At 42.0% G+C, this 14,502-nt stretch overlaps 1 protein-coding gene across 1 annotated transcript in view; it reads right to left on the reverse strand.

The window, feature by feature from the left end:
- Positions 1-14,502, reverse strand: part of COL22A1 (collagen type XXII alpha 1 chain) — a 229,512-nt gene that overhangs the window by 150,018 nt on the left and 64,992 nt on the right. Inside the window, exon 5 of the mRNA XM_074577898.1 lies at positions 6,042-6,153. Coding sequence (XP_074433999.1) covers positions 6,042-6,153 — 112 coding nt within the window. The remainder of the gene's footprint in view (positions 1-6,041; positions 6,154-14,502) is intronic.

Genomic DNA, 14,502 nt, shown 5'->3' on the forward strand with positions numbered 1-14,502 from the left:
AAATATCCTTGTGAGTCTGGCCACACCTCATCACACAGAAGCTGACAAATGACCCATCGGGTAGATTTAAACTGATAGAAAGCTATAATGACCTATTACCTGTCACCCTCAACTGATTTTTAAAGGTTTCGAAGAACTGGCTGCAAGTTCCCAGCAGAGAAAGGATTCATGCCAAAAGCAAATCTAAAGACACTCTCATTGCTCTGAAGATATGATAAAAGCTGTTTCTGAAGTTCTTGGTCCCTGCATCTTGTACAGAGTTGCATTACTGCATAAATAACAAAAACTCTCTTTATGAGTTTTCATTTATTTCCTTGATAAAAAGTGATCTCCATCTAGAAGACAGCTTTTCTTAGGAATCCAAAGGCAGGAATTGCTGTCCCCAGAAATTTTTTATTTTCTTCTTTCACCCAAGGCCGAATTGAACTGATGATCCATATTATGGAGCTTTGCTGGATGCCTGGTATCTACAGGGAGCACTCTGCCTGCTCCTTGGTCTATAATTCTGACATCAGGATGGATTGCAGAAGAGGCCATTATAAAACTCCAAGACAAGAGAATCCCCTGGTGCTGCAGGTTAGTCTAAGAGTTAATTAACCCAACTCCAAGGTCAGGTGAATCACAACTTCTACAAAGAAAAAATTATAAAAACCAGGCAGGAGATTCTCTTAGCCGCTGCCCATTTTCACAACAGCCTCCTTCTTACATGCTTTTGTTTGGCATAAGAGCCTACGTCTGACAATCAGCATGAGATCCTACATCTATAAAAAAAACACAATGGAGAAAAATAAGAGTATCAATTCTCATTTCAGACACTGAATATAACGATTAATAGAGTGCCTGCATTTGGTGAGGAAGGGCATAATTAATGTATTTGGGAAATTTTACCACTTCAAAAACAGCTAAAAACCACTAATACTCAATGTAACTCATTGACTATTAGCAATTTTCATGTCTGAAACAAGGCTAGAGAAAGCTGGTTCGCATCCATATTCACCACATCACCAGAGGCTCTTAGAATGACAGAAAAGAAAAAAAAAAAAGGGAAGAAGAAAGGGCTGTAGAAGGATTGTCACAACACAGAATCAACCCCACTAATACATCCTTGTCAGACATTTCAGAAAGTACTTCAGAAGCCTCAGTGATGGAATAGATACAGCCTCCTTACGTAATTTCTTCCTGTGTTTCACTATCCTACATGCTAAAAAAACAAGTCTATCCTAAATCTCACTTGCTGCATTTAGTCTTCCTAAAGTAACTTTTTCCACAAGGAACCATGCGAATGAGTTGTTCTCCCCTTTTGGCAGCCCCCTTTTGTGTGTTTATCAACTCTCCCCTCAGTCTTCTATTCTCTAAAAGACAAAAAAAGCCTTCAGTCATTCCACCTCAGCCATGCTTCTTCTCCTTTACCTTGTTAGAAGTAGGAGATTCTATCCACACTAGTTAATAATGGTCAGGGTCCATTTGCTAGCCATGAGCGAAGTTCAAACAGGTGCTTCTTTCCCAAAGAGAGCGATCGTATCCAAACTGCCTCCGGGGAGGAGTCTCTGGCATGCTCCATCCTCCACACCAGGCCCAGGCATTGTCTGGGATAACACTGCTTGATACCAGCTAAAACTAACTTGATATGAGCACAAAAACGGGTGAAGAGCACAAATTTGATGAGCACAAATGAGGCTAGTGCTGGGGACCATGAATTCACCCTCTTTCTCTGGTTAGTTAAGAAGCCTATGAGGAACTCCTCAGGTTTACTTCTAATAGACAGTCTCCTACTAACTTCACAGCAGATTTGGACCGGCACACTTCTATATGACAGGCACTTGTTTGCCAATAGAGGTCATGAAGTCACAGAGGGGCCACTGCAAGACCCTTCAGCTGAGAAGGCTGCTCTCAACACTTCCTTAAAGCAAGGAGCCAAGTCTCTCAGCCCTGACTTCGGCACAGCATCTTGGCCTTTTTCCAACTCCAGCACCATGAAAAATGCTGTGACAGGTCTAACAGCTTCCCTCACTTTAATGGGTGAAGAATGGGGGGAAGGAAAAGACAGGGTTGGTAAAGAGTGGGAGAGGGTGCGTCACGGAAACACAAATCTGAGAATTGTTGAGGGAGGAAGGGATCTCTTGAGATCATCTAGCCTAAAGAAGGGGTTTTTTGTGTTCAAATTGAATTGCATGTTTTTAATTTGTTCCTATTGCTTCTTTTCCTGTCACTGGATACCACTGAGAAGAGTCTGGCTCCATCTTCTTTGCTTCCTCCCCATCAGATATTTATGGACATGGATAAGATCCCCCCCATGACCCTTCTCTTCTCCAAGCTGAAGAATCTTAGTTGTCTCAGCCTTTCCTCATATGAAATATATGTTTGAGAAGAAGTAAGGAACAAGGAAGTATTCAAGAGGCTTCATGTTTAGTGTAGGAAGTCTTGGAAACTTTGGGTACAATTTTCTTCTCTGTGGAGCAGAACAAATGATGAGACCAGGGCAAGAGCTCATGGAGAAACCCAAGGCAGGTTACTGAAGTCAATGTCAGGAGCTGAAGTCTCCAGAAAAACACATCAAGGTATACATGCTCAAAAAACCCCAAGGCTCAAAAACTATGGGGAGACAACACTGTACCAATATAAAGAGCAAACGCACATCATGACTAGAAGCTAGGCTGAGCATCATGAAGGTCTATGAGGTGGCAGCTGGGATGAGGACCAACCCAGGCTGGAACCAGATCAGGCAAGAGAAAACTGAGGGATGGACATGGCAGGAGGAAGGCTCTGGAGTCAGGACTAGGAGAAATAGATGGAGAACAGAACAGGATAGTAAGCCAAAAGCTTGGCATTAGCCAAGACAATAGTAATAAGAAACAAGCCTGAGTTCCAAAAACCAGAAATCTGGGGCACAACTTTGGCCAGAAGACCAGTTGAGGAGCCATAAGCAAACAGTTGGACAGCCCCAGTTACCTGAGGAGTGGGGAGAAGCACCAGCCAGATTTAGGGACTAGCCCTCAGCCAGCTAGAGAGACCTACAAGTCCCACAGTGACCAGTATATTGATTTTGTCCACGTTCCTGGCTGTTGTACTTGCTTGTTCACAGAACCATCACAGGATGCCTCACCACAAATGGGAAGAAAGTTCATAGTGTAGATAAACTCCAGATCACAAGATGAATAGGCACATTTCCCAGGCAGCTAAGCTGGCACTTTGTAGAAGTACTAGTGCTTATATAAAAGCACACAAATCCTTTAAGCAGATAATAAAGTGAATTACATATATTACTCAGTTAATGATTTTGTAGCTAATTATGAGGCATTGCTATCAGTTGCTAAACGTTGCTTGAGGTTATCTGCAAGACAGGACAGATGTTTTTGTTTTGTTTATTATTCCAGTTATCAATTTTCTGCAACTTTACAAGATTGTATTTTCTGTGAGCAATGATCCTATATACACCATCTCAGAATCCTGGTATCCAAAGGCTAAAGTGAAACAAAATATGCAGACACCTTCCATGGTGATATATTCATTTGGGTTCATTCCCAAACCACAGGCTGCAAATATAAAAGTTCTTTAAATCCATGCTTCAGTTAATCATTCAAAAGGAAGCTTAGTCATTTCAATCTACTAATTAAGGACATTTTACTTCTAATTATCATGAGCAATAAAATATTCTACTTATTTCAAAAAAAACCAACAACAACAAATAAATGGGTGCAATCTGAGCAGAAGGAAAATCATCACAGCTGGTTGGTCTGGCTTTACTCCCTCAGTCTTTCTTGAAAAACAAAAAGTATTTCAACCCTTAATTCGAAAAAGGAATGCAAATGGCCAACTCTCCATAATCTCTGCTAATTTGTTCCACTTGTTCTGCTCAGCTCAGTGGAGCTCCCACTCCACTTAGCACTTGTCAGGCCACATCTGGAACATTGTGTTCAGTTTTGGTCCCCGCTATATAAAAAAGGTGTGGCCAGGCTGGAGAAGGTTCAGAGAAGGGCCACCAAGATGATCCAAGGACTGGGAAGCCTGTCATATGAGGAAAGGCTGAGAGAACTGGTTTTGTTCAGCCTTGAGAAAACAAGGCTTAGGAGAGACCTTATCACCATGTGCCAGTACTTAAAGGGTGGCTACAGAGAAGATGGAGACTCCCTTTTTACAAAGAGTCACATGGAAAAGACAAGGGGTAATGGGTACAAGTTACTCCTGGGAAGATTCTGATTGGACAAAACAGGAAATTATTTCACAATGAGAACAATCAGCCACTGGAATAATCTCCCCAGGGAAGTGCTGGATTCCCCATCATTGGACACTTTTAAGCTTCAGCTGGGCAGGGTGCTGGGCCATCTTGTCTGGACCATGCTTTTGCCAAGAAGGTTGGACCAGCTGATCCTTGAGCTCCCTTCCTACCTGGTATTCTATGATTCTGTTCATAATTACATTAATTGTTAAAAGTGTGCCTTTCTTCTGTGTTCTTTTTTGATGTTATTAACAGGTAGCCACTGACTTTTAGTCTACCACTATCCTTAGCACCAAAAACCCTTTACTAAACTTTGCTTCCCCAGATGTTCTTACAGAGAGCAATCACCTCAATCACTAACCACTTCTTAATTTTGCCTGACTGCACTGCGCTTCTTGAATTTCTCTCTATTAGACTTGTTTCCCAGTTATTTAAACTTTCCTTCACTCCTTATGGAAACAAGGACTGGACATAACATCCCAGCAGCAGTGATTGAGCTGCCTGATATGGAGATAGTCAGCTCATACTTGACAGCTCCTGCTTAGACACCCAAGGACTGCATTAGTCCTATTTGTCACAGTATCACCCAGAGCTCAGATGAAGTAGATCATTGTTCCCAGAATTTCTCAAGTGCAAACTGGACTTCTTCACTTCAAGAACTTCTTTCTATGTAGTCTTGCTGGTAATGTTTTACAGTGATAAAGCACAGGACCACTAGCTGTTACTAGCCACAGCAAGTAGAGCTTCCACCCAGAGACTGCCGTGAGCCAAATGAAATAGGTTTCTTATCCTCCTGCCACACCAGTTATGTATACAACACTTCTCAAGACCAAGCTGTCTTTAGTTGGCTGGCCTTCTCCCAGATCATGAATTTACTTACCCCAAGACTTGACATCATTTATGGATTTTAGAGGAAACAGTTTTCCTTTCCGTGTATCATACTTGTACTTTTTTTTTTTTAAAAAAAGACTGTGTGTTTATATGGAAAAAGAGGGTTAGGGGAGAAGGGCAAATCAATTCAGGTTGGCTCCAGGACAAAAAAAATATTGTGAAATCAAGCAAATGTAACTCACAGGACAATCTCAAAGATGCAGTGAGGTGAGTAAAAGACCTAAACCAGAATAAAATATAACAACCCTTATCCATAAGAAGGAAAAGAATTACTATCAATTTTTTAAGCTGAAGTTCAAACCAACACAGAGAAATTTAATGCAAAAATGGTAATGATGACAATTCAATCTATGACTTATGGTTACTCAGTGAAATTATGCACTCACTCTTTGCAAGGCTGATGCTAGGAGAACTCAAATAACAACTGGAAGAGAAACCGTTCTGATAGACTACGACACAACTAGCAGCCTCAGGTCAGAAAAGTCTCCAAGGACTGAATCCATGTTGACACAGGATTAAAAATTGCTCATTCTTTTAGAAGGACAAAACTCATACTGGCTAACTGATAAAAACACGTACTAGGAACTAGTCTCTGGTGATTGGCAAATATATATCTCAATGGGAGTGCCACCAAATATTCCTTTTAGAAGCTATTTACTAAGCCTTGCGTTCTTTTGTGAATTTCTTGATACTGCTCTTCACGACCATTGAGATACGCTGAAACCAGCTCATACTTTACCAGGATGGAGCCAGTAGCTGGTGCGGAGGCTCCTGACCATGTTGTATAAATTCTGTGCCAGAAGAACTGAAAGAGCTGATCAAAGTAGTAATGTATGTGTAGTACTAGAGAACTACTACAAGGTTAACCTAGGGGAACCAAATAATGTAAAACAGAGGATCAGATGAAAATAAAGTGAAAAAAAAGGATACTCACTCAGTTTTCTGAACAACAGGGAAGCTTCCAAGTCGTACATAAGCGCTCTGAATTCCATTTTCTTTCATTCCAAAAATCTGTTTCACACTGAATGAATCCATCAGGTCAAATCCTGTCCATAACAGAAGTGTAAACACGAGACATTGATTAGACAGTGGGGCATGTCTTTAACTGTACTTGGGTAGTTATTTTAGCCCACAAACACAGCACTTCAGAGATAAACCTTATTCTTGTTGGGAAAAGCCAGAACAAAATTCTGACATGGTCTAATCTGCTTAGTCCAAAAACTCAAAAACAAGCATAAATTCAATCTGTAACAAGTTGTGGAGAGATTAGAACAGAGTTCTCCAGAAATCCATAGTTACGGTTTGCATTGCCACAACACCCTGAAAGTGCTGTATAATTCATTAATCCTTATGTAGAAAAATGCACAGGTGCAGACTGAAACCCTTATTCATAGAATTATGGAACCATAGAATCATAGAATGGTTTGGGTTGGAAGGGACCTTAAAGGCCATCTAGTTCCAACCCCCCTGCCATGGGCAGGGACACCCCCACCAGACCCATCCAGCCTGGCCTTGAACACCTCCAGGGATGGGGCATCCACAACTTCTCTGGGCAACCTGTTCCTGTGTCTCGCCACCCTCAAAGAGATATTTTTTTTCCTTATCTCCAATTTAAATCTACTCTTTTTCAGTTTAAAACTGTTGCCCCTTGTCCTGTCACTACAAGCCTTGGTAAAGAGTCTCTCTGTTTTTGTTATAAGCCCCTTTTATATATTGAAAGGCCGCTATAAGGTCTCCCCAGAGCCTTCTCTTCTCCAGGCTGAACAACCCCAACTCTCTCAGCCTTTCTTAACAGGAAAGGTGCTCCAGCCCTCTGATCATTTTTGTGGCCTCCTCTGGACTCACTCCAACAGTTCCATGTCTTTATTGAAAACCGCTAGTGCAAGACGCTTGACTACATACACTTTTCATATCATTTTAATATGAAAGTCTTAGTCCAATCAACTCATCATTACCATGAGCTATTAATCTTGACTGCAGACCTGTGTGTAAAAGTTCTGACTTTGTTCTGACAAAAGCTTATTAGCTCCAGCATAAACAACACACGTAGGTCTACGCAGCTCCAGTGTCAATATGGTCCCAGCCACAACGAACCCATGCTTTTGTGACATGAAGTCACAGATGCTAAACCCTGCCAGGGGTCATGGGGGTACAATTGTGCCATGCCCCTGAAGGCATACAGTTCCTGGAGGTACAGAACTGCGTGGATGTAACCATCCGGCTTTTAGTCCCAAACTGGTTCCACAGGATCCACATCCAAACTAATAGCCACTCCCAGAACCAGACACGCTGTGGAGTTAGGGGCAAAAACACTGCAAAAGCCAGGTTGAGAGTGAGTGAGCAGTGAACCTGTGTTTTTCTTTTATTTGAGCTGTTCCAACCTCTTCTCCGCACTCATGCATGCACAATTACACACACTAACTCCTGTGGCTGTAATTCCAGCACACAAAACCGGTGATATTATAATAGCTTGTTTTGATAAATTGGTTTTAACCTATGGCACAGCTTTTAAGTTTGTTCAGTTAGGGACCTCCTAAAACTTTTATAGGATAGATAAACAATTTTGTGTGGTGAACTTAGGTCCTCAGATTCTTAGGTCTCCTAATTGTCCTCGTGAACCTTTCACAACCCACAAGCTGAAAGCCACTGCAGGCCTCAAAAACAGCTGCAACAGGAAAAGGCACCCACCTAATGACATTATTCTTCAAATTTAAAGGAATAAATAGGTGTAAAAAGACCTTTCTGGGCCAGTCCCAAGGCAAATCAAGATATGACAGCAGACAGCAAATAAAACATAAAGCTTCCATCATGGAGCTTTTTCAAAAGTAATAGCTTTTTCTGAGGAAATATAATCTCAATTGTTTGCAAAGACAGAAATGGCTGCCCAGTGCCAAGTTGAGGCCTTTTCTATTACAGTAACTTTCCTGGCTGTCAACAGCTTTTCCCTCCTGTCCACTCTATTTTCAGCAATTACTGGACATTCAGGAGGGCAAATAATGCAGTTAAGATGCCCCAGGGCCTCATGGCTCCACCTCATAATCACCTCTGCAACAACTCCACTGATACACCCTTCTGACATACTGTAATCAGCCACGATTGCAGCCATAAATCGTAGTAAATAGACCCTACCAGCACATGAGAGCTCCCTTCTGGCTATCACATAAAAAACATTGTGACCTGTCCATACAAACCCTCCCATAGCTCATTTCACCGTGCAGTCCATATCCTTCGCCTACACCAACCACAGAAATGCGAGGAAGGCATCCGAGCGTTGCTGTTAAGAAGAGACCACACTGACTGGCAAGGGAAATTGTCAACTATTCACAGCAGCTGAGCTGTGAATGGCGAAGGCTGAAATGCTGCCCAAGTGACGTCGTAACGTCAAGTCACCAGAGTCCTCCAGCTGTGGAGTATTGCTCATGTCATGGAGCTCATTAAGCTCCATTGCTCAAAATACACGAGTGTAAGATACAGTGGCAAGAACTTCTTGCTAAGTTTCCCCATCACTAGTTCAGACCAAAACTTGCTCTCATCTTTCTCTAACGACTCAAACTAACATTTGCATCATGAACAACTGAGAAGTTGTGCACACTAGCATTCTTTTCCGAGGGAAACAAGTTAAGATCTGGATTTAATCTATCTCTTTTTTTTTTTTACTTCTGAGCTTTCCTAACAACATGCAGTTTAGAGAGCTTAAATAACACCATGAAACATAGGCAAGATTATTAAAACTATTTTGCAAGCAGAACTTGCAGTACTGAAAATAAGTCACGCTCTTAACTTAGACAGCCTCATTTGCATTCAGGATTGAATAAAGCACACAGGTAAATCATAATAGGATTTTTCTTACTCAGGCTATGGATCAGCAAATTGCAAATTTCTTGATACATATTTCATTAAAGAATGAATGAGGGTTGTTCTTTGAAAAATGTCATGTAAGTCCATGGTAAAGTTAAGCCCTAGATGTGTCAGAGTCCGCACTCAAAACCACCAAATGGCTTTGTTTTAATCACACTATTAATTTGTTCTGTGTCAAATTGAGATACGGCCTCCACTTTCCTTAGAAGGAGCTACGAAACAAACTAATTCATGTTTACAGAGCACTTCACACGGGGTTCATCTGGCTAAATGTCAGCTCTCTAGACAGGGTAATAACGGAGACTCTCATTCAGTCAGGCACAGAGAGGGAAAGATTACAGGCGCTTCTAGGGAAAGACTAATCTCATACTAAAACAGATGCCTAAAGTGCATGTTTCTCTCCATTGACATAAAATGCTCTGGTTGCATGCTAAACTTCACCTAGTAAAGGTCTATAGTTGGTGAGATCGCCTCCACTCCTAGATATTCCATTGCTAACCAAGGCCCATGGAGGTAACAGACACTTTGGTTGCTGAAGGTTTTCAACAGCATCGCAGAAAATGTGGCATTGGGCCATACACTAAACAACAAAGAACTGTGCTGAGGATGAGATGCATCTCACCTAATTTTAGCTGTCTAAAAAGGAGACATCTGATGTATGTAGGTTGCCTCGGTTCCCTTGTGGGTCAGCAGAGACATGTAGGAGTCTCTAGGAAGACGACTGACCGCATCTGTCTTGGACCTATCTACTGACAGGCTGAATCACGCTTTGGCAGTGCCTGCCTCCTTCAATTCAGCAGAAAGGGAGCCCATACAGACAGTAATTTTCACAATGCTGAAGCTGGGTGAGATATAGTCTTCTCATAGGGAATGCTACCCATTTCGTGCAGTGAATGAAGCAGAAGAGGGGGAAAAAAATTAACTAATCACATATAACTTAGATTTACATTGTCTCATTTGCCATCAGGATTGAATAAAGGTTGCAGATTTTTAAATTCAGACTAGCAATATCTTAAGTTTGCTATCCTGATGATTCACTGTAAGAGTCTCCCTAAACAGATACCATTCCATTTCTAAGTGGGAGAAGAAACAAACAAACCCAAACTATTGTCATCTGAGCTAAGAAATTAGTCAAGGCAGATTGCCCAGGTGGGTCTGGAAAGAAGGCACACAGGGAAACCTTCAAATGAATTTGTGCTTTAAAGTAACCTCTAAGATTATGTCCGCTGAAAGACAATAGTAGTTGTTTAGCTGTTGTTGTTGTTGTTGTTGTTGTTATGTCTACTTCATATGCCTGGAAGCACTTTGAATTGAGTACGTTCCCTGGTGACTTTAGGAATGGAACTGGGATTGTGAGGGAGACGGCGGGATGCTTTTAATATAGTCTTGAACCACAATGTTAATGTGAAACATAGGTGATGCTGTAATTTCTCCGACACTTGAAGAGTTTTTTTCACCTGGCACTGCCTGGCTGCTAAAAGTGCAGTGGAAACAGTTCACTTGCATCTTTCCACAAACACATCACTTGCCGTTTAGTCTGTCCTACAGCATTTCTGGGCTGGAGCAACAGCAGAAGCATGGGCTGTCCATTGGTTTTTCCACCACCAAGAAGGGGCCACGTTGTCAGTGCCATAGGGAAAATGAGATCTTACACATAGCTTTCCAGTCCTCTCCACAAGTGAAACGTGAAAGAACAAACTTGCCTAAATTAACAAGGACAAAGCTACTGTTACCCAGTCATTGCACCACGCTCAAGCTCAGGATGAACAGGTGGGACTTTCCTGTTCTCAGCTGCTTTGATTTAAAAGCTGGGCTTTTTTTTGTACCAGGGCAGGTGTGGTTTCCCAATTGGCTTGTAAACTATTTAATCAGTAATGTCATAAACATGGCAATTAATAAGATGAATAATGCTCTTTGATCATAAGCCTTCTACTTCATTATAGCTACTAAAACAATATGGGGGCCACTGAAACCCTCTAATGTGATTACATCTCCTGAAAAGCGGCACACCCTAGTCCATTAACGTTAAAATTAAAATAGTGACCTGAAAGAGAAGCTCAGATTCCTAACAGCATACTTGGCTTGAAAAGCAATGTCTTATGCACTGCTCTGCTGATCAAATTGGCCGAATGTTTCTTTACTTGCAAGTAATAGTTCCCTTACAGGAAGCGGCCCATTTTTCCAGCATCAGAAAATACACTCAGATCTGCCAGTTACACGGAGAAGATGGGCAAAACTTGGCACTGGGCAATTTCTACATCATCTAACTAATGTGCAACCAGATTCTCTTTTACAGGAAAGACATCCACACTGCACCCAACCACACCATAAAGCGTGACCAAAGCACGATCAAACAGCTCAGTCCAGTGGTCCTATGACATTTGTTTCAAGATAATTATTTCAAGACCAGACTAAAGGGGCCATGGTTGGTTGCCCTGAGTATGAGCTGGATTTCTGCCTGGCTCCATTAAGGATCTGATATGGACGGCATCGTGGCAGCTAGTGTGCATGTTGAGATTTTCTCTTCTGTCCTGTGTTCAGGAGAAAAAAAAAAAAAACAAACCCAAAATTAAAACAGCACCCAGAAAACCAGAAAACTAGAACAACAAAGGGTAGTTTTAATAGCCAGGAAACACAGCAGTGTACACGTTTGGAAAGTCTCTTCAAAGTAGGACAGCGGCGTTAATAGCCTGAAGAAACCTTCCAAGAAAAGTGTCCTACTTTACTTCCCCAAGGAACCCAAGGTAACACCCACAGGGGGAACCACTGGGCTACTCCTAATTGTGAAAGCTTCTGGTGAGACAACAGCTTGGAGAGGAATGTGGAAAGCAGGTGAGAGAGGAATTGGGAAAGGCGCTGGACATCAGAGCCTCAGGTGATGTGTCCGGAACATATTTATTATGGAGGACTTCCAGCCACGAGCATTAATATAAAACAAAGCAACTTTAGCAGGAAATGCTCCATACCCTGGTTCTTGCTTAAACTCTCAGCTGAATTATCAGCCTTGTCAACATACTGATGGAGTATCACCAACAGCCAAGGTCAGGGAGGTTGTCATCAGCTACTGTTTCTCTGAAACTTCTGAAAATAGCAATCTGTATTGCCTGTGATAAAACAGCATGTGTTACTTTTACTAGAGGGAGGTCAATGGCAATAAACTTTATGGTAGACTAGAGGAGTGTACAAATTCCTAAGAAGAACAGTATCACTTGGGAGTCTTTCAGCAAATACAAGATCTTATCAATTTTCTTGCCTAACAATTCTGCAGTCTTGAAAGTTAAGCTTTCATGCATTGCCTGTGCTCACAAGAAAGAGTCTGTGTGCTCACAAGATCCTGAACATCCCTTTCAGTTCCTCCAGTATGGTCTGCAAGGCTATTACTACTATAGAGAGCTCTCATTTTTATTACCTGTCTTAGTTAATTTCTGTGGTTCTTTAAAAATAACAGAAAAAGATGTTGTTGTACCATATTTTAAAGTTAAATAATGAATTTAACCACCTCTGTCCGGCAATTAGGAATTGAAGGCAGAGTGTAGATGAGAGGTATTTTTTTCCTACTCTATCTAAACCTTTGGCATTCTTATCTAGGCTGGAACCATCTATTTCTGGACAGCCAAGCTGTGCCTCAGTTCAGGGCTGGGATAGAGTAAAAGTGTCCAAAGCCTGAATGGGACACCTACTACTTGATTCAACATGTTATTGTTATAGCATCCATCATCTGCTACAGCACTTTTGCTGTTCCTGTCATTCCTTCCTCCACCGGAAAGGAAATCCTGGCAAGAGCTGACAGAGCATCAGATACTAGGGATGTTTTTAAGAGCTCACTAAAGTCTCCGTCTCCAAGGCTCTTCCACCATGCTAAAATTACCTACATCCATATCAGTGTATCACTGCCCCAACCGTAGTTCCACTTGGCAACAAGAAGTAGTATTTAGGAGGGGATGAGATGTACACTGATGCTATCATCCTTCAACGTCCTAGTCTTCCTGGCATGCCGGCAGGAGGCTCAGAAAGCCCTTTTCCTCTTTCTTGACAACCAGCTGCTTGGGTTGGTGAGATGTCTACGATGACAACAGTGGGTTCAGTGTCAAAGCAGCCAGACACTATATCTTGACATCGCCCCAGCATCCCTGTGGGGCACACGGGTGTCACTTGTTTGCTCATGGCAATGTAGGGCAATGGGTAGGATCAGAATCCTGCAGCTCAAATAGTGGTTATACCTGTCTCATTGAATGATTGTAAAAAGGAGTTTGAGAGAAAGTCTTTTGCTGGACTTTTTAACTCTCTCTGGCTGTCGAAAGAAGTGATTTCCAAAGACTTAAAATGGATAAGAATTCTCTCTTCTTGTACTGTTGACCTCTCCAGAAAAGACAGAGAAAGCAGCAGTTTATATTTTGCATGGATAATTCACCCCACATCCAGCACTCCCAGCTCAACAGTTTGATTCAGCGTCATCAGCCAGCAGCGATTATCTGACTTATTCCCAAAGCATTAAGGACCGCACCGCTGGAAGAATGAGCCACAGAGATTTACTGGCTGCCCACAAGCCCTGCATGAAGTAGCGTGGTGAGTAAAGGGGTTGCAGAAGTCATTAAAAAAATTAATTTGCTATATTTTACAAGCAGCTTGCAAGGGAATTTTGGGACTATAAAATTTTTGAAAGCCTATAGATTAAAGGGCCTCAAGGGTGTTTTAAAGAGGTTCTTGCTATTAACCAATTGCCCTTTCTTTCCACAGATGTTACGGTTGGGATTTAAGCAGCACTTCATGCTGGTGTGACTTCCTTCTCACCAGATCCACCAGACTTCAGTGAAGAGAGCATCTAAGAGCTTAAGCTAATAACGAGGCTTTGCAGAAGCACACGGAACAGTTCTTACGGCAGCAGGTGAAGGTATCGTCCATCAAGCCTATGACCATCTAGGTGATACTCCATAAGGTGGATTAGAGAACCCTTTAGATGGTTTTATAACAGTAATAAACCAGATTTAACGCCAGTACATAATGCCACCACTCAGACTATTGGTGTACCAATCCCGGTTTGCTTCCTCTGCATCATGACACTTGGGAGACACAATTCCTACTTTTTCTTGGTGCCTGCAAAGCAGCACCACAAGAGTCCCATGCAGATGACAAAAAGAGCTTTGTCTCAGCTCGAGTGCCTATCCACATTTCAGATTATCAGAAGCAGGAACTCTGCTTGAGGTGGAACACACACTTATATCTCAAAAACAAGCCAGCATCAGGAGGCAGTGATGCAGGTGAGGAGGCGGTCACCAGGTTGAACTACAGGCCACTCTGTTTCTGAAACATTAACCTAAATCTTCAGCCAAAACCAGAGGGGACAGATAGAGCACTTGGTACCCTTACACAGGAAGGATAACACTTCAGGAAAGATAAAAGGGATACAAAACCAGTAAGAGAATTAGTCCAAAGAGAGAGTATGAGATTAGTCCAAAGAGAGAGAGAGGTCAAAACCACAAGCAAATGAATGAGTACACAGTTATAGCCGTCCCACCTGGTGGGAAGGGCTGTTGTAA

Source organism: Larus michahellis, chromosome 2 (assembly GCF_964199755.1).
Source record: "Larus michahellis chromosome 2, bLarMic1.1, whole genome shotgun sequence".
Taxonomy (NCBI): domain Eukaryota; kingdom Metazoa; phylum Chordata; class Aves; order Charadriiformes; family Laridae; genus Larus; species Larus michahellis.